Source organism: Chroicocephalus ridibundus, chromosome 1, assembly GCF_963924245.1.
Source record: "Chroicocephalus ridibundus chromosome 1, bChrRid1.1, whole genome shotgun sequence".
Lineage (NCBI taxonomy): Eukaryota > Metazoa > Chordata > Aves > Charadriiformes > Laridae > Chroicocephalus > Chroicocephalus ridibundus.
Genome location: NC_086284.1, coordinates 72,315,958 through 72,333,009, shown reverse-complemented (window position 1 = coordinate 72,333,009; position 17,052 = coordinate 72,315,958). Strand labels below are relative to the sequence as shown.

At 41.7% G+C, this 17,052-nt stretch overlaps 1 protein-coding gene across 2 annotated transcripts in view; it reads left to right on the top strand.

Moving 5' to 3' along the window:
* Positions 1-256: 256 nt before the first annotated feature.
* SLC9A4 (solute carrier family 9 member A4) overlaps positions 257-17,052 on the top strand; it is a 36,522-nt gene continuing 19,726 nt past the window's right edge. For both annotated transcript variants that reach the window (XM_063347997.1, XM_063348080.1), the window contains exons 1-4: positions 257-1,008; positions 4,878-5,341; positions 10,361-10,620; positions 13,504-13,721. In XM_063347997.1, the coding sequence (XP_063204067.1) occupies positions 678-1,008; positions 4,878-5,341; positions 10,361-10,620; positions 13,504-13,721 (1,273 nt within the window). In that variant the 5' untranslated portion in view covers positions 257-677. The remainder of the gene's footprint in view (positions 1,009-4,877; positions 5,342-10,360; positions 10,621-13,503; positions 13,722-17,052) is intronic.

The window sequence follows — 17,052 nt, the reverse complement described above, 5'->3', positions numbered from 1 at the left end:
CATGAGTAAAACAAATGTCAAATACAAGACAACTTACGATCCAGTTTTAGGCATGTGATGTGACTCAGACCTTCCTCTTTCTATTGTTATAATGTGCTGTTATGTACATTTCTAAACGAGAACGTAATTTGCATGGTCCTCCACCAGATGTCCTTACCGTAAACCCTGCAGGGTCCGTTTGTTTACACACCAAGTAGTTTTGCTACCAGGTAAGACAGGACCAGTGAGCAGTGCCAAGTGTGGTACCTGAGGTGCCAGTTGCTCTGGGGAGGCAGACAGGGAATGAAGACAGCAGAGGAAGGTATGGAGCAGGCTCTCCTGCCTGCCCAGGGTGCCACCATCTGTCCCATCTGATGCTGTTTACCTGTGCTGCATTTGCTGTCTGAATGCAGTGCATTGCATCTTTTTTTTTTTTTGACAGTGGAAAAAAATCAGAGTGGCTGGTTAAATGTAGCTGGAAAAAGCTTTTTATTCCTTAACAGGGTGATGCTGTGGCCAAGGTTTATCTGGGTCGGAGGAACCTGCAGAACCGGTATCTTCATACAAACTCCAGGTCCGTCTGTAACACAAGGAACGGGACAGGCACATTAGGGCTTTTAAAATGACCTAATAATAGGCAAATGAAGCAGCCCTGAGGAAGAAGCGGCCGTGGCTATGAACAGCACGAATTAACAAGAATGAGTGTTGCATACCTTCATGCACCTGCTATATGCTGTACCTGTAACAAAATAGTCACAGCCCCAGACATGGGCTCTGCTGCACTTGCACGTGCAAAGCTTTTGAACTGGTTGCTGTTGCTGTCGAGTCTGGTATCCTGTTCTGCTGATGGTGATGTGGATGAGCCCAACCTGAGCAAGGATTTCTTGCCTCAATATGAACCTGATCATGGGGATAGTGTTGGCTCTTCACAAGATACGAGGCTACACGTTTTCACAGTGGACTATGACTATGTGCAAATTCCCTATGAAGTTACTCTCTGGATCCTCCTTGCCTCTCTTGCAAAAATAGGTAAGTAGAAAATGGGATCTTGGGTCCTCCTACCTCTGCAAGAAGTTAAAAACGTACCATGTAACCAAATATCTTCCATGCACTTTTGTAGCTGGGGTTGTTTTTACAGCTTCTGTCCTCAAAAGAGCAGGTGTGTTCATTACCATGACAATGACAAAATTCCAACTCTGAATGCTTCCAGCTTACTTAAGTAAATGTATGACCTCTAACCCTCCTGTCTCTGGAGTTGTCTATGCTAGTGAGTAGCAATGGAGCTCCCCTACACAGTGCTGTCCATCCCTTTTTCTAGTCCTTGAACATCAGAAGATAACAGAATTTGCAGCCTGCCACAGCTGTAGAAATCAGTAACACCAGACTGAGAGTTCAAGCATATTGAATTTGTGGAAGAAAAGTGGGAAGAATTCTTTTGTTGTGCAAATAATAGGAAACATTTCCCTATGAGTCTTTGTTTTCTGTGCTTGCTCTTTAAAGTTGATCAGAAAGTAATACCAGAGGAGAGGGACTAAGAGTCTAAGAGGGTGTAGGTCATCAGGGATGCAGCATAAGTGCCTTTTGAATACATACCAACACATCTATCTTCTATTAGAGCTCCAAGGAGGTTTTTGAATGAAGAAAGACGACTCAATTGGGAAAAGCAGGGACTGCAATTAACACAGCAAAGATGGCTCACCACGTGTCCTAAACGTTTGCATGGTGGGCTCAAATTATTTTGACCATTCAGAATTAATGCAGCAATATCAAATAAATGAAGAAGGTTATAACAACATGAAGAGCTGCACACGTGGGATCCCCCAGTCCTTTTGACCTTTCCATGGGATTTTCCAACATTACTATAGAACAGGTTGGTAGGTGGGACTGATGATTTTCTGGAGGTGGCCTGAAGATAAACATTTTGCATGTCAGAATCACACAATTGACAAAATTGTTACCACTGACCATGATTTGCCAGTTTCATAATAGCTGATGATCTCAATCCAGTTTCTACAAATGTCTTCACTGCTAGAATAAGAATAAAAATTTTCACAAATCAAATTTGTTGTTATGGCATCAGCAGAGTGAGTTAGCAGTGTGCATATTGATCAGTTCCTTTATTCATCATCCATAAAAGCACAGGACTTGTCATACAGCACATCTATTCAATATCCTTGTTTTGAGCAAGAAAAAGATACTTTATAAGAACTGTGTGATGCCTCTCAGGCAGACCTGTTCCTCAGCTGGGAGTTTTGAAGTAAGATTATTTCTGATCACAGAATCACAGCATGGTAGGGGTTGGAAGGGACCTCTGGAGATCATCTAGTTCAACCCCCTGCCAGCGCAGGGTCATCTTAAAGCAGGTTGCACAGGAACGTGTCCAGGCGGGTGTTGAATGTCTCCAGAGATGGAGACTCCACCACCTCTCTGGGCAGCCTGTGCCAGTGCTCTGCCACCCTCAAAGTAAAGAAGTTCCTCTTCATGTTTAGACGGAACTTCCTATGTTCAAGTTTGTGCCCACTGATGAAAAGTGTGGAGCTGCTGACTTCAAATCTACTTGGAAGAAAGTGTTAGTCTGAATAATCTAGTTACCCAGGGAAGATTTCCAAACCGTTATGAATTTTTAGTGTTTTATTCAGGTATTATCTTCTTTCTGTATTTCAAGATTTCAGGATGGGAAGCATTTCTGAGATATTGAAAGGCAAAGCAATCCCCTTATTCCGTAAAACTGACAGAAGACTTGAACATGATTTTTTTAATTAAAAAATTAGACAGAGTTATGATCTTAACATACTTTTTGATAAAAACAAAGTGTCCGCAATTATTTAAATTATTATATCTCCTAAATTATTTAAAATTTCATAAAAATTTTATTGAATTTCTCCTATGAAGGCAGACTGAGAGAGTTGGAGTTGTTCAGCCTGGAGAAGAGAAGACTCTAGGGAGACCTTATAGCAGCCTTCCAGTACCTAAAGGGGGCCTACAGGAAAGATGGGGAAGGACTCTTTATGGGGGAATGGAGCAATAGGATGAGGGGTAATTGTTTTAAACTGAAAGAGGGTAGATTTAGATTAGATATTAGGAAAGAATTCTTTCCTGTGAGAGTGGTGAGGCACTGGAACAGGTTGCCCCGAGAAATTGTGGATGCCCCATCCCTGGAAGTGTTCAAGGCCAGGCCAGATGGGATTTGAGCAGCCTGGTCTAGTGGGAGGTGTCCCTGCCCATGGCAGGGGGGTTGGAAGGAGATTATTGTTATGGTCCCTTCCAACCCGAACCATTCTGTGATTCTGTGACTGTATGATTCTAAAAATATTTTTCTTTTCCTTTACTTTTGACCATTGATAATTCGAGGGTCACAGAAATGCAGCCATGTCATTAACTTCTAGAGTTACAGGATGAAGGTTCATATAGCTTCAGGCATTGAGACACAGCCACTGGATTTATAGGTTTCTTATTTCTTAATCTGCCTCACTCTCATTCTTGTAAATTCTGAAAAATTCCTTACATTTCTAGTAGAAGCACCTCTCATTTGCAATATGATTACGCAGTTCCCGGTATAGCGATCGGATGAGCCAGTGCTAGACATTATCTTAGTAATGGTATCAGTATTCGTGTCAAATGAGACGAATTATATGAACATGGTTGCAGAAGCAGTACATGAAGGCGGGCAGGAGGAGATTCACACCCACAACATTTATATGGTAAGCGTAGCCCTTTTTCTGTAAAACAGCTTGGCTACATCTATACTTGTAAACTAACAAGCACCCTGCCAGGAAGCTGTGCGTGACTGTTCGTACCACATCATTGTTGGTGTGCTCCTTCTCAGCTCTAGCCCACGTCGACAAGCCTTCTTCCAGGCAGTGCCTGTGCAGATATGGGCCAGGATCTGTTCCCACAGGCAGTTTGGATGTGACCACTTCTTGCTGAACTAGGGAAGAGAATTGGGCTGTATGGGTGCAAGCCAAACCTTTCTGCTTGGAAAAGTCTTTGGCCTGCTTAATTTGCTAGTGTAGACTCAGCCTTTATTCTAGAGAGGAAAAAAAATCCCTTAGGATGCATTATTTTCTCTGATATTTGATGGCTGCTGGTAAGTCTTTCAGCTCTGCTGAAATCACTGGTTTTATTTCAGTAAACTAACTCATAAGGTTCGTTATGAAATGTTGCTACCTTTTGGTAGCATTTTTCCCAGAAAAGTAAGTTAAATCAGCTTGTATAAAGGCTTATGTTACTGTGGCTTGATTTCCGCTGCTGTGGATATTTTCTTGTTCATGAGTATTCCCTCTCTCTGTCTGTGGATCACCTGGAGTCCATGCAAGGCTTCAGGGGAGTACTGGAAGTGGAGGGAGCTGAGCAGACCATGGCGTTTGAGCTGCTTCCTGCTCCCTTGGGCTTCTCCAGGTTCCTGGTCAGCCCAAATCCAACGGGAGCTCTGCAGCCAAAGGACCGTCCTCAGCGGTGGGGGGAAGCTGCCTTCAAACCTGCAGCCAGGGATAGAGCTCTTTTTGAGGCAGAGGGAAAATACTGCACCTCAGAGGTCTGGCAGTAGCGGTCGGGCAGCAAGGATTCTTGAAGAATATTTTCTTTCCAAATTGTAAAGAACCTTTTCAAAGAGGTTTCTGTATTATGAGAGGTGGAGCTTAGACTCAGGACACTTGCTCAGAAATAGAGAGCTGAGGGGGTGGAAAAAGAAGGGATCCATGGCTAAACTCGCCCCTTGCTTTAGTGACACAAGTCTGGGAATGTTTCATTTTGAAAGGAACGGTACTGCCTGTTTTTATATTCATAATCCTAAGAGCAAAACCTGTCTGTGTGAAGACAAAGTATTCAAGGGCAGGTAAAACCTCTGTCTGACATCAGGTTAACCTAAATTTGAATAATACCCTAATGTTTTATTCAAGGTTTCCATCTCTATCACCGATTACCAAGACTCATGCCCGAAAGCTGCATCCTAATTGACATTGGAGCACTAGTAGGAGCGATCATCTTTGCTTCTGATCACAAATCTCCACCGGTGATGAACACAAGTATTTACTTCTTGTATCTCCTTCCCCCCATTGTCCTGGAGGAGGGTTATTTCATGCCAACTCGCCCATTTTTTGAAAACTTTGGGTCCATCCTGTGGTGGTCTGTGCTGGGATCTCTGATGAACTCATTTGGGATTGGCCTCTCCCTCTATGGAGTCTGCCAGATTGAAGCCTTCGGCCTGACCGACCTGAACCTGCTGCAGAACCTGCTCTTTGGCAGCATGATTTCAGCTGTGGACCCTGTGGCAGCTCTGGTAGTTTTTGAAGAAGCCTCTGTTAATGAGCAGCTTTACATGATGATCTTTGGAGAGTCATTGCTAAATGATGGCATAACTGTGGTGAGTTTCTTTCCACTCCTTGTCTTCCCCTCTTTGGGGTCTTGTGGCTTGTAGGGTTACTGGGCGCAGAACAAGAGCAGCTTTAAGGACATCCTAGATACGTTATTTATTTTATGGATTCTCCACGCCTTACACACAAGTAATTTTAGTTATGGAAAGATTTCATCTTATATTAACTCTTTCAAAACCAAATTGGTTTAGAGCTGCTCGAAGAGAGAAGCACATTAGATACCGCACCTTGCTCTTGCATTCACTGAAGTGAAAGGATGATTTTTTTTGTAGGAACATTCTTGACATTGTGCAAGCAAATAAATAGAAAATTGTACTGCTTAAAGACTGGAGGCAGCAGGGGTAGCAATACAGGAGACCCTGCCTTGTCACATGCCTTAGAGAGCCTTCTGCAAAAAAAAGCCAGAGGTGGACAACCTCTGGAGGCCGTATTCCTTCCTCCAGCCCCTTCTAGGAAGTTCCCCAGAGACCTTAGACAGGAATTTCAAAAGCTATTAGTAACTTTGCATAACTCTGTTCCTATCTGTAAAAAAATTGACACCTGACAAATATTCACCTTTCTGAGTTGTCTTATCTCAAGTGTCCAGAAACAATGCTTCTGGAATAAGGGAGATCTTGTTTGTTGGGGTTTTTTTTGTGTTTGTTTGTTGTTGTGTGGGTTTTTTTGTTTGTGTGGTTTTGGTTTTTTTTTTAATAGGAAAAGAGTGTTTTTACAGAGCTTCTTTTGCTAATTCTTTTCCCCTTTTCTCATTAGTTCTACTAAAACTTCGAGTAACCTGAAATCCTAGCTGTAAACCACAATTGACAAAACCACTTAGAACACGCATGTTTTTCAAGGAAGAAGTTTCAAGCAGGAAATTCCTTGCTCAGAAACCAACAGGGCTGCTCATGTGCTGCAAGTTAACTGCAAGTTAAGGAGTTTCGCTAGATAAGATCTTTACATAATTTAAATCACAGGAATCTAAAACACATAAAAACTATTCAGATACTGTTGTACATGAGGTACAGCACAAATCTGTACAGAGTTCACTGCTGAAAGGCTTCATGGGAGGAGTGCAGTTTCTGAGTAACGCAAAAAGGAAAAGGAATGAAGTAATTTCTTGTATCCGCAGCCTATTGATCATCAATCCTTCCTCTTGGTGAATCAGAGATGTAGGGCTGATCTAGAACTAGGGGACAAATGTTACTTCACTTTACATGCGAACTGCTAATATGTTATAGTTGTAAAAAAAAAACCCCAATGCTTCTATCACTTCCCCTCGTCTTTTTCGTTCCTTCAAGTGCAGACCTCAAAAAGTAATACCTGCTCTTCACTGTGGAAGAGTTTGTTTGGTCCTTTTTTTTTTTTTTTGACTGGCTCTCTACCTTGCCTTCCCTTTGTTCCCAGCTGTTACTTATGACGTGGGTCCAACTCATGATGGTATTTACATGAGCTTTCAGTCAGGATCCTGTTACAACATAAACGTGTAGGGACAGAAAGCCTTTTAAAAACAGGGGTATTTAGGCATTCCTCAGCAGGACTAGGTGTGTTAGCAAAACAGATGAAAGGGCTGTACATGGGGAGTGTTGGCTATACCCCTGTGAGTTCCCTTTGCCCCACGCGCCCTCATCTTTGGGGCTCTTCTCACAGCAGCTATGTTGCAATCAGCTTGTCAGCTCCTGCAGAGGCATCTCTGCATCACCCACCCCTCATCCATTTTGTGAGCATTCAGGTTTTCCAAAACTCTACCTGGCTTCGCATTTGAGAAGACTGAAGTATTTGTCACACGGATGGAGGCCAATGGGTGCCTTTCTCCTTTCTGATACCCCACTTGTTTTTTTAAAGGCTTTAAAACTGTTTATCTCGGGTGTCTTATCTTACCATTTCCTCCCCGTTTCTCTCTTAACAGTTTCATTAGAGTTAACCCTATGTGTTTAAAAAGATAATATCACCAAGATATATTAAGCATACATATTTTTCTATTGTATAAATACAAATATTCCCTGGTTCTCTCCAGTCTGTTTATCAGCTTGAACATTTTTTCCCCAGCAGGAAAAACTGGTATGAATTTTGCTGAACTTGCGTATTACATTTTGAGACAATGATACTCCCTCTCCTATATTTAGATCAATATCCTGATATCAAAAATTTGCAAAATAACATACTGCGGGATTAGAATGGTGATTTAGGAGTTATGCCTTTGACTGGCACAAAAGTGGATAATTTACCCTTTTTACCCATTTGTACCTTTTCCCATTCTCCTCAGTAGGGCCATGTCTACGGATGGAACAAGAAGGCTTTGGGTCCTGTTAATTGCTTCTTTTCCCAGTTGTTTCTGAGTGGACTGTTAGCATTAGAATAGTGCAGACAGCAACAGGATTGGTCATAGCATGTATCACACATTAGTGGAGTTTCAAAGCCCTGTTCAAACAGTGATGTTGATAAATCCAGTGCAGATTTCATTCAAACCTGAACACAGGTGGAGGACCCTGATTTTGCTGCAAAGTATTTCAGGCATCAGAAGCTCTTCTCCTGCATATACACAGACCATTTCTATCTCAGCGGGAACTGAGTGCCTGTGTGCATCAGGAAATGGAATATTTCCCCTGGCTACTTCATCTCTGAGGTTTGATTTTAGAAAGACTGAGAACACCTACACATCATGCTGTACTCAAAGTGGCAGTGACTATTTTCTCTAATGGTGCCTTCTTTTCTTTGTAAGCAGTAGCAGAGCAGTTAAAGAAAACTACTGCATGATGGAAACCCAAGTAAAATTAATTTCTTTATTTGAGGAGATTTGAATTTACCTCTTTGATGTCACTGGGCAAGGCTTTGACCACTGGGATGTATGGCTGCTCGGAAGGAGGATGGAGATATTCGCTGCTTCTGCTGTTGAAGCTGATCCACTGTATTTAGAGTAAAATTAAATGCATGTGGTCAGAAAGATCTATCAGATGTTGGTGGCTAAGGCAGTCACTTGAAAATCTTTCTTCCAATACTTCTGACGTGGATGGTACGTGCAATGTTTGTGTCTAGAGCAGGGACCAGCCCCTGGGGAGGTCCCCTGTGGGCAACAGTGTCACGCTCTCTCTTCCTTTCCCTAGCTCTAACAGCCACCCAGTGGTACACCACTACGTGGTAATGTCCCCTCCAAAAAACCCAAAGCATGACATTCTCAGAGTTGTTAAATGAGGTCAACTATCAGTCCATCCCTTCTTTTTTGAGTGAACAAAGTCATCCTAAACCGATTAAGGCTTTCCTACCATATAAAGAATCATAGTACTCCATTTACTGGCATAAGCACTGCAATGTATCTTAGCCAAGCAGCATCACATGGAGCCTTACTTGTATGATGCATTTCACAATGTTCTATGGAGGAGTTTATTCCCACAAAGCATTTTACAAAAAATGGAAATTATGTCATATTTCCATGAATTCAATTTTAATGGCAATTCAGTTATATCATATAGACACTTTAGGAACTATAAAAAAAGAAAAAAAACTTACGAAGTCATTTGCTGAGGATAATTTGCTTTATTCATAAGTCAGCATAGATTCATGCCTTGGTATCATTCATAAAGAATCACAAGTCTCAGGAAGAGGTTGAAGCCTGCAAGAAATGGGGAACAGAGAGAAAACAGGCTTTGTAATTAAAAGCTATACAGTAAGTACAGTAAGGTTTACTTATAGTGGAGACATGAACCCTCTTTTACTTATCTGCCACTGAAGAGCTTAATTTCATACAGTCATCAGGAAAAAGCAGCTCAGGGTATTTTCTCAGATGAAACATTTTGTTGTGCTTTGTCTGTCCCCCAGACACATTAGCGATGAGCCTCCTGGAGAACAGGCTATGTGACAGCTCAAGGTCATATGTTCCCAGCAGCAATTTAAGATTAGATAGTAGCTGGGGAATAATTATTATCCTAATAAGCTTGACTCTTCTACCTGCAAATATCTGCTTTAATCTTCTTAATAGCCTTCTGGAATTAACTATATGAAGACAGAAAGACCAAAGAAAAACAGATAAGGCAAATGATTTTGGTCTATTTTGCATTTTTTTAACTAATGCTTTGGTACAACAGCTTTGGAGAGCTGGTGTCTTTAGGTGTTCCCCAAATTCTCTTGAAAACTGAGAAGTGACTTTCACGTGTTACACGATCCCTGTAAACAGATCTGACAGGACTTAATGGTAGCCAACTGTCAGCAATCCCTAAGACCTTTTTATTACTACACCACTCATTACTGTAGAAACTGATGAAAGTAAAATATATTGAAGACTTTTCATTAGAAATTTCTGCAGAAAAGAAATCATTGATAATAGAAGTATGGTAAACTTATCTGTTCTAAACTAAATGAAATTATCTTTACAGATCAAATTGTATAATGTAGAAAATTCCATCTTTCTTCTAATCTCATATTGTTATCTTCCCTTCCTATCACTCTTCTGTTTCCTTTCCCATTCCCAGCGATGTTTAATGATTTTTATGCGTCAAGTACTATTGAAAAACATTTAACATTCCAGAGTCCACTTAAAGAAGTGTGTCCAGTCAACTGATCATACAGACCACCTAAATGGGATTTAAATCAAAAAGAGTGATTCTTAGCGTCTGCCCTGCCCCATCCTGAGTCAGAAAGAGAACGTGGAAGGGAGAGCCCGGGATTGGTAAGGTACCTGGCTGGGCTTTCAACATCTGCTACAAGGACCAATAATGAAGTTTACCTTAGGAAAACAAAAAGCTTGAGTATTTTTTGGTTACTCCAATTGCATTTGATCCCCCAGAGTTTTACTCTTATTACATAACCATCTACCTTTTTTTTGTTGTTTTTTTTTTTTTCTGTTTTTCAGGACACTTAACAGACCCTTTATTCTGGGACTTATTAAGAATCAGCTGAGATTTCAACTGTTACTTTGCTGAGCAGCCTAAAGAAATTTTAGGCATATATATTCGCATACACACACACAATGAACTGAGAAAGCCTTCCAGGTTCAGAAAGACGCCTGACTGCCGTCTCCTTATTTTCACTCGTAGGTTTTATATAACATCTTCATCGCCTTCACCCAGATGCACAGGTACGAAGAGATTGAATCCATCGATGTCTTTGCTGGCTTCGCTCGCTTCTTTGTGGTGGGACTGGGTGGCGTGTTGTTTGGCATCGTCTTTGGATTTGTTTCGGCGCTGATGACTCGATTCACCCACAACGTTTCCGCTATCGAACCCCTGTTGGTCTTCATGTTCAGCTACTTGTCATACTTGTCTGCTGAAACCCTTTACATCTCGGGCATTTTGGCGTGAGTATCCCTTACAGCTTTTTGGATGCCCTCTCGAGGGCAGTGGCATTGTTTTGAGGAGGTGGTTTGCTCGAGCTCAGGGCAATACAGGCATTTTCAGTGATTTTCAGTCTCTGGCCTATAGCAGACGGCTGCAGTGGATGGCTTGTAAGGGATCTGAAAAATGCAGTGGTAACTAGGAAAAGCAAACCCACAGTCAGCGTCAGCATAGATATACTACAGGGGAGCGCATATGGGCTCTGAAATTTTTTTAGATTTTTGCCTGTTGGAAAAAATACTGCATGCTGTGGGTAAAATGACTAGTGCTGCCACCACCTGGCTGCTACCTCTGCTAAGAGCGGCAGAATGAGAGAATGATTTGGTAATAGTGTATCTGTATTTATTTCTAAGCAGCATCACCATCAGATTACAAGAGAGATGAAAATTAATGAGTACAGAAAACATAATAAAGAACGTCCTAGTTCTTCCTTTTGCATACAGCTGTGAACATCATCTCTAATACAATTTACTGGAATTACATTACATTTGTACTGCATCACTGGAACTGAAACCAAGCCAAACCAGACAACCGAGAACATCAAGCTCATATGCATACATATACTCATGTCTATGGGTATTCATGATCATATTTTGATGTGATCAGGATAGCTTGATACTGCTGTAATGCTGGGGACTGCTTCTTGAAGTGCTGTGGTGGAATGGGTGCTTGCTGCAGAGAGAAAGCTGTCAGGTCTATTGACTACAGTAAATGCAGAGAGGGCGAGTATTGTGGAAAAAGTATGGCAGCAGGAAACGAGTCAGAAGAGAAAGGAAGGAACAGGGGTGAAAGTGAGAGAATATGTTTACTCACCTCCACTTGTCAAACCCTGATTTCATAGAATCATAGAATAATTTGCATTGTAAGGGACATTTAACAGTCATCTAGTCCAACCCCCCTGCAATAAGCAGGGACACATTCCACCAGATCAGGTTGCTCAGGGCCCCGTCCAGCCTGACCTGGAATATTTCCAGGGATGGGGCATCTACCACCTCTCTGGGCAAGATGTGCCAGTGTCTCACCACCTTCATTGTAAAAAACTTTTTCCTTATCTAAATCTATCCTCCTTTAGTTAAAAGCCCCTTGTCCTATCACTACAGGCCCTACTAAAAAGTCTGTCCCCATCTTTCTTATGAGACCCCTTTAAGTACTGAAAGGCCACAATAAGGTCTCCCTGGAGACTTCTCCAGGCTGAACAACTCAAATTTGTTCAACTTCAGAGCAGAATTGGCTTTGTAAAAACAATCTTTGCAGGATGGCAGGAAGCAATACTTGAATATTTAACCATATTAAATAAGTGGTTAGACAGGAGATATGATTTTCTGAGCAATTAAACAAAGCAGGTGAGACTTCCACTATGTTTTGCATATCCAACAGATTTGGTCTGACTGATGTGACTGGCAACTTTAGTTGGGCAGGTTTAGACCTACTATGTAATGACCCTTTCCTACCTGCACTGCCCAAAATACTGCTTCCCTGCCTATTCATTACATTAGACTACATAGCTCTATTTCTTTTGCCCCTTATTTTCATTAGAGTGGTGAAATTATTAGCAATAAAAGAATGTTAATATAATTGGGATTTATTATTCTTACTGCTTCATTAAGGAAATTATTGCTTGTTTTAGGGATGGGAACTTTTTGTCACCCTTCTGAATTATTGAGGAATTCATTCATTTTTCACTTGGATCATGAAAGTCTATTATGCATGTGTCTGTGAAAGTCAACAGTATTAAACATTAATGCCTAATGGCCTTGTCTTAAGAGTGTCCTTGGACCTGCTAAATGTCTCAGCTCCACCAGAATACCCCTGAGATTTCTTCAGTGGAAATTAAATGAGCAGAAACTAGATGAAGGGTTATTTAATGAACAGTCAGCGTTCTCTGAATTCACAAGTTTGGAAAAATATCATCACAAGAAGCCCCCAAAGACTAAAATAATATCAGTACAAACTAGATAGATGATGGAATATGTTACTAGCATAGCACTCAGTCTATCTATTACCTATTGACTATCTATCTATTAGTCTATCTATTAGTCTATCTATTCCTATGGCCATGGAAAATGAAGGGAGGAAGAGGAAAGCCCCTTCAGTAGGGCTGCTCAAAGACTACTGCTGCAATTGCTACCAGCGTCTGTTCTGGGTGGCCGTGGATGCCTCTGAAGCAGGCTCTAGTCTTCATTAACAGCAAAGAGGTAGAAAACATCCCTTTGCTTCCTTAGGCACATTCCCCACACCCTGGGTAACTAAAAGGTGGGGGGGAAGGACACACCTATAGGATAACTGAATTTCCCCCTGCTGTGCTGCAATGGGCTGCTGTGGGTGGAGAGTCGCTGAATCTTACCTGCTGATCTTCCAGCCAGCTGGCAGGGAGCCACCAAGGGCTTTGGCCCCAGCTTAAGACTACCAACATGTTCTACCACCACCACCTCAAAGGAGAAGGTCACTAAGAGGCAGGTTATGTCCCTCTAACCGATCCGTCTGTAGGCTGGTACAAAACTGACTTGCCCTTTGTTTGAGACTCAAATATTTGGTGCTTGGTGGCTGTGTGTTAGGCATTCAGGAAAAAACAGACTTTGAACAGGAACGTGATACCCTCACTTCCTCGTCAGGAATGCTGACTGGTTTGCTTCCTTTTTCCTGTATGCAAAATGGCTTTGTAAAGCTGAATGAAGATGGTTTTCTATCTAATGAAATAGATAACGTTATTGAAGAAATAAAATTCTTCTTGATATTAGGAAGGTCAGAGGCTGGTGATGGAGAGTGCAGGTAATGAAGGCTGAGGCTGTTCTTAAATGAAAAGAAAAACAGGTTGTGGCTGATATCTGACGTTTTGCCTGGTACAGGATGACAGCATGTGCAGTGACAATGAAAAAATACGTGGAAGAGAATGTTTCCCAGAATTCCTACACCACAATAAAATATTTCATGAAGATGCTGAGCAGCATCAGTGAGACCATGATTTTCGTGTTCATGGGAGTGTCTACAGTGGGGAAAAATCACGAGTGGAACTGGGCCTTCATTTCCTTCACTCTGCTCTTCTGCCTCATTTGGCGGACACTGAGTAAGTCAGCTTTTGCAGGCAACCTTCTCTGTACCTCTGAGAGAAACCCTTTTGGTGCAAGGGTATGTTAGAAAAGTTTGTGCAGACTGGCATAACCGGTTCAACAACGAATTTACTAGGCTTATGTTACTGACATGTTAATTTCACAAATCTACACATGGACCAAAAGGGGGAAAAAAGCCCCAAACAAATCTGAATGCCAGTCTCCAAGCACAGATTTTATAATTAGGGGAGAATGGACTATTTTAAGCAAAATTAAAATATTACCATGAATATGCCTATATAGATGCTTATATCTTAGTTAATGAAATGTCTTTGGGTAAGTGGGTTTCATAATCATTTCATCACACACTGTAATTAACTTACTAATTAGATAATGTGTATATATAATGATACAGCACTTCTGGTGCTATAACACTACAGGTCCTGGGCCAGGAGTGCTGGAGGCATTAAAAAAGAGGCAAGGTAAAAATTAGCACTGGTAGACAACTGAACAGGGACTCTCTTTCCTTCCTTATACCACGTCTACTCCAACCACACTATGATACCGCTCCTCACAAATCAGTGACTGCTAGAAAAGAGTCCCTGTTTAAAATTACTCCCTTTCTACGCACAGTATCTCCCTAGTCCTCCAAAAGGTCTTCTTACGGAACACTCCCTACTGAGCCACTGTTATTTGTCAATTAAATTTAGTTAAAAATATGAGTGAACAATGCTTTTGTAATGAAAGATGTTTTAGAAGTAGTATAAATGAGAGGGCCAAAAATACAATTATGCAGGCAACCTTATTTCTGACATTTTTTAACTTCTCAGTGACTGGATTTGCCATCTTAATAACTTTTTTTTTTTTTTTTAATTTCAGTAGGATTTTTCAGAGTAATTATTTTTTTTAAAGAAAATGAGAAATTGAAATATTCCATCAGGTGGCCTTGGAGGGCATATTCTGAGCACTGAAATTTAGGCACCTACCTTGGCTAACTAAGTTAGTAGGTTAGTTTCCCCGTCCTTCATTTATAATCAGAGGAAGCCCCTCTGGAGCATCCTGTTCAGTAGAAATCTACATTGGGCACCTTCCACCACTTCCTCCAGCCTTCTGCCCTTGTCTGTATTCCCTTTACAGACAGAGCCCAGGCTTGAGCTCTGGGCATTGGTCCTGCATCGTCTGCTGTGGGATAGAGGAGGAACAAGACCTGTCAGGTAATTCATCAGGGCCAGCCGTGCCCTGAAGGAGGAGGCAAAAAGCGGTGGAGAGGAAAAGGCAAGTGAGAGTTGCTGGAGACTGGTTGATGAATCAGCTGGGGAATATGCTTTGTTTTCTTTACCACTCACAAAGAAGGAAGAAATGACTGAAGATATGAAGACTGAGGGCAGCCTCAACTGCAGTGACCATGGGACTGCGGACACTAAGATCCCGAGAGGAGTGAGCAGGCCAACAAACAGCAGAATTACAGCCCTGGACTTCAAAGCCAGTTGAAGGGGGTTGATAATGTGGGAAGGGAATTGGCTGGACTGCTGGGCACAAAATGTTGGTCTAGCTGGTGGCTAATGGCATCCCTCAGGGCTCAGTACAGGGACCAGTATTGTTTTAATGTCTTTATTAATGACCTGGAGGATGGAGTGGAGGGCACAGTGAGCAAGTTTGTGGCTGACACCAAACCGCAGGGAGCAGTCAATATTCTGGACGGCTTCCATTCAAAGGGACCTGGACAGTCTGGAGAAATGGCTGACATAAAGCCCATGAAGTTCAAGAAAAGCATGTACAAACACTTACTTACATGTGGGTTGGAATAACTCCATATACCATTATAGGCTTGGAGTCTAGTAAGCAACTCTGCAGAAAAGGACCTGGCCTGGTAGACAACAGGTTGAACACAAGCCAGAAAGATGTCCTGTGACAAAGAAGGACGACTGTGTCCTGGGCTACATTAGCAAGTGTGTAACCAGCAGGTCCAGCAAAGTGTTTCTTCCCCTCTCTTCAGCACTGGTGGAAGTGTGTGCTGTCTCCAGAGTGCTCTCTTCAGTGCTGGGGTCCCCAGGATAGGAAGGACATGGAGGTTCTGGATCAAATGCAATAGAAGTCACCAACTTGGTCAGATGCTGGAGCACTGGATGTACATGGAGAGTCTGAGAGGGCCAAGTCTATGAAGCCTGGGGAAGATAAGTCACAGGAGAGGCCTTACTACTTTCTATAAGTACCCGAGGAGAGAGAGAGAAGATGGAGCCAGACACTTCTCAGAGGTGCACAGCAATATGCTAAGAGGCAACAGACACAAGCTGGAACATGGGAAATTCTGATTAGACAGTAGGAACCCATTTCTTCATATGAGGGTGATCCATTTTTTAACAGTAGCCCAGCTCTCCATTCTTAAAGGCATTCAAGACTCTACTGGAGATTTGAGCAACCTTATCTGATTAGCTCTGCTTTGAGTAGGGACTTGGACTAGATGACCTTCAAAGGTCCTTTCCAGCCTACAGTACTCTGATTCTAACAGTTGGGACCAGATAAGTATTGGTATCAAACATCTAAGATTAGGGTGCTATTAGGGGCTTATTTTCAGAGTACGTATTGGCATATCCTTCCAATCAAGACAGAAAATGTGCTCTTCTGGTACAAAAGGTATTTTGCTACCACTTGTCCATCCTCCTCTCAAACACCAAGGGGAGTGCTAGAGCTTTCCAGAGGAAGGCTGAAATATTTTCTGTTAAATTTGTTTGCTAAAATGATTACATCATTTTCTCTGAAGCTTGAATAAAGTAAAGAGAATTGGCCTGAGGGTGATAACTCACACACGCAGTTTCAGTCTGAGTAGCTAATGTCTAGCATAGTTATAAGTAGCCAAAAAAGGTCTTATATAAAGCAGCATGCAGGAACCTACATAACAGGATACTGATACTGGCCTTACCTATAATAATCTACTGAGTTTATCAGTGACAGCTGTGTAAAATAACACCAGTAATTATCAGAATTTTTCAGCTTTTACCTCAGTAATTTAACAGTTTCCACATGAAACAGGATGCACGTTTCTTATGGAAGATGAAGAAGATTAAGAGTGAATCAAGCAAATTGCTAAATGTACTCTATAAATAAAAGCTGCATGCAGCCACAGGCTGTCTGGTTAACTTTAAATTTTATTAAAAGCAAAATGAAATTTGAGAAATAAACAGAGAATTGGAGACACAATAAGCCAGAGGACTAAAAATTTAAAAGTGCTATTACTTTTTGCCTTTCAGTGAACCTGTCCACAGGACGTGTTGGTAAAGCAGTGTTCAAACATTTTGGGCAGATACTGTGCAGAAAGCAGGAAACATTGCAAGGGAAGGCACACAGGAA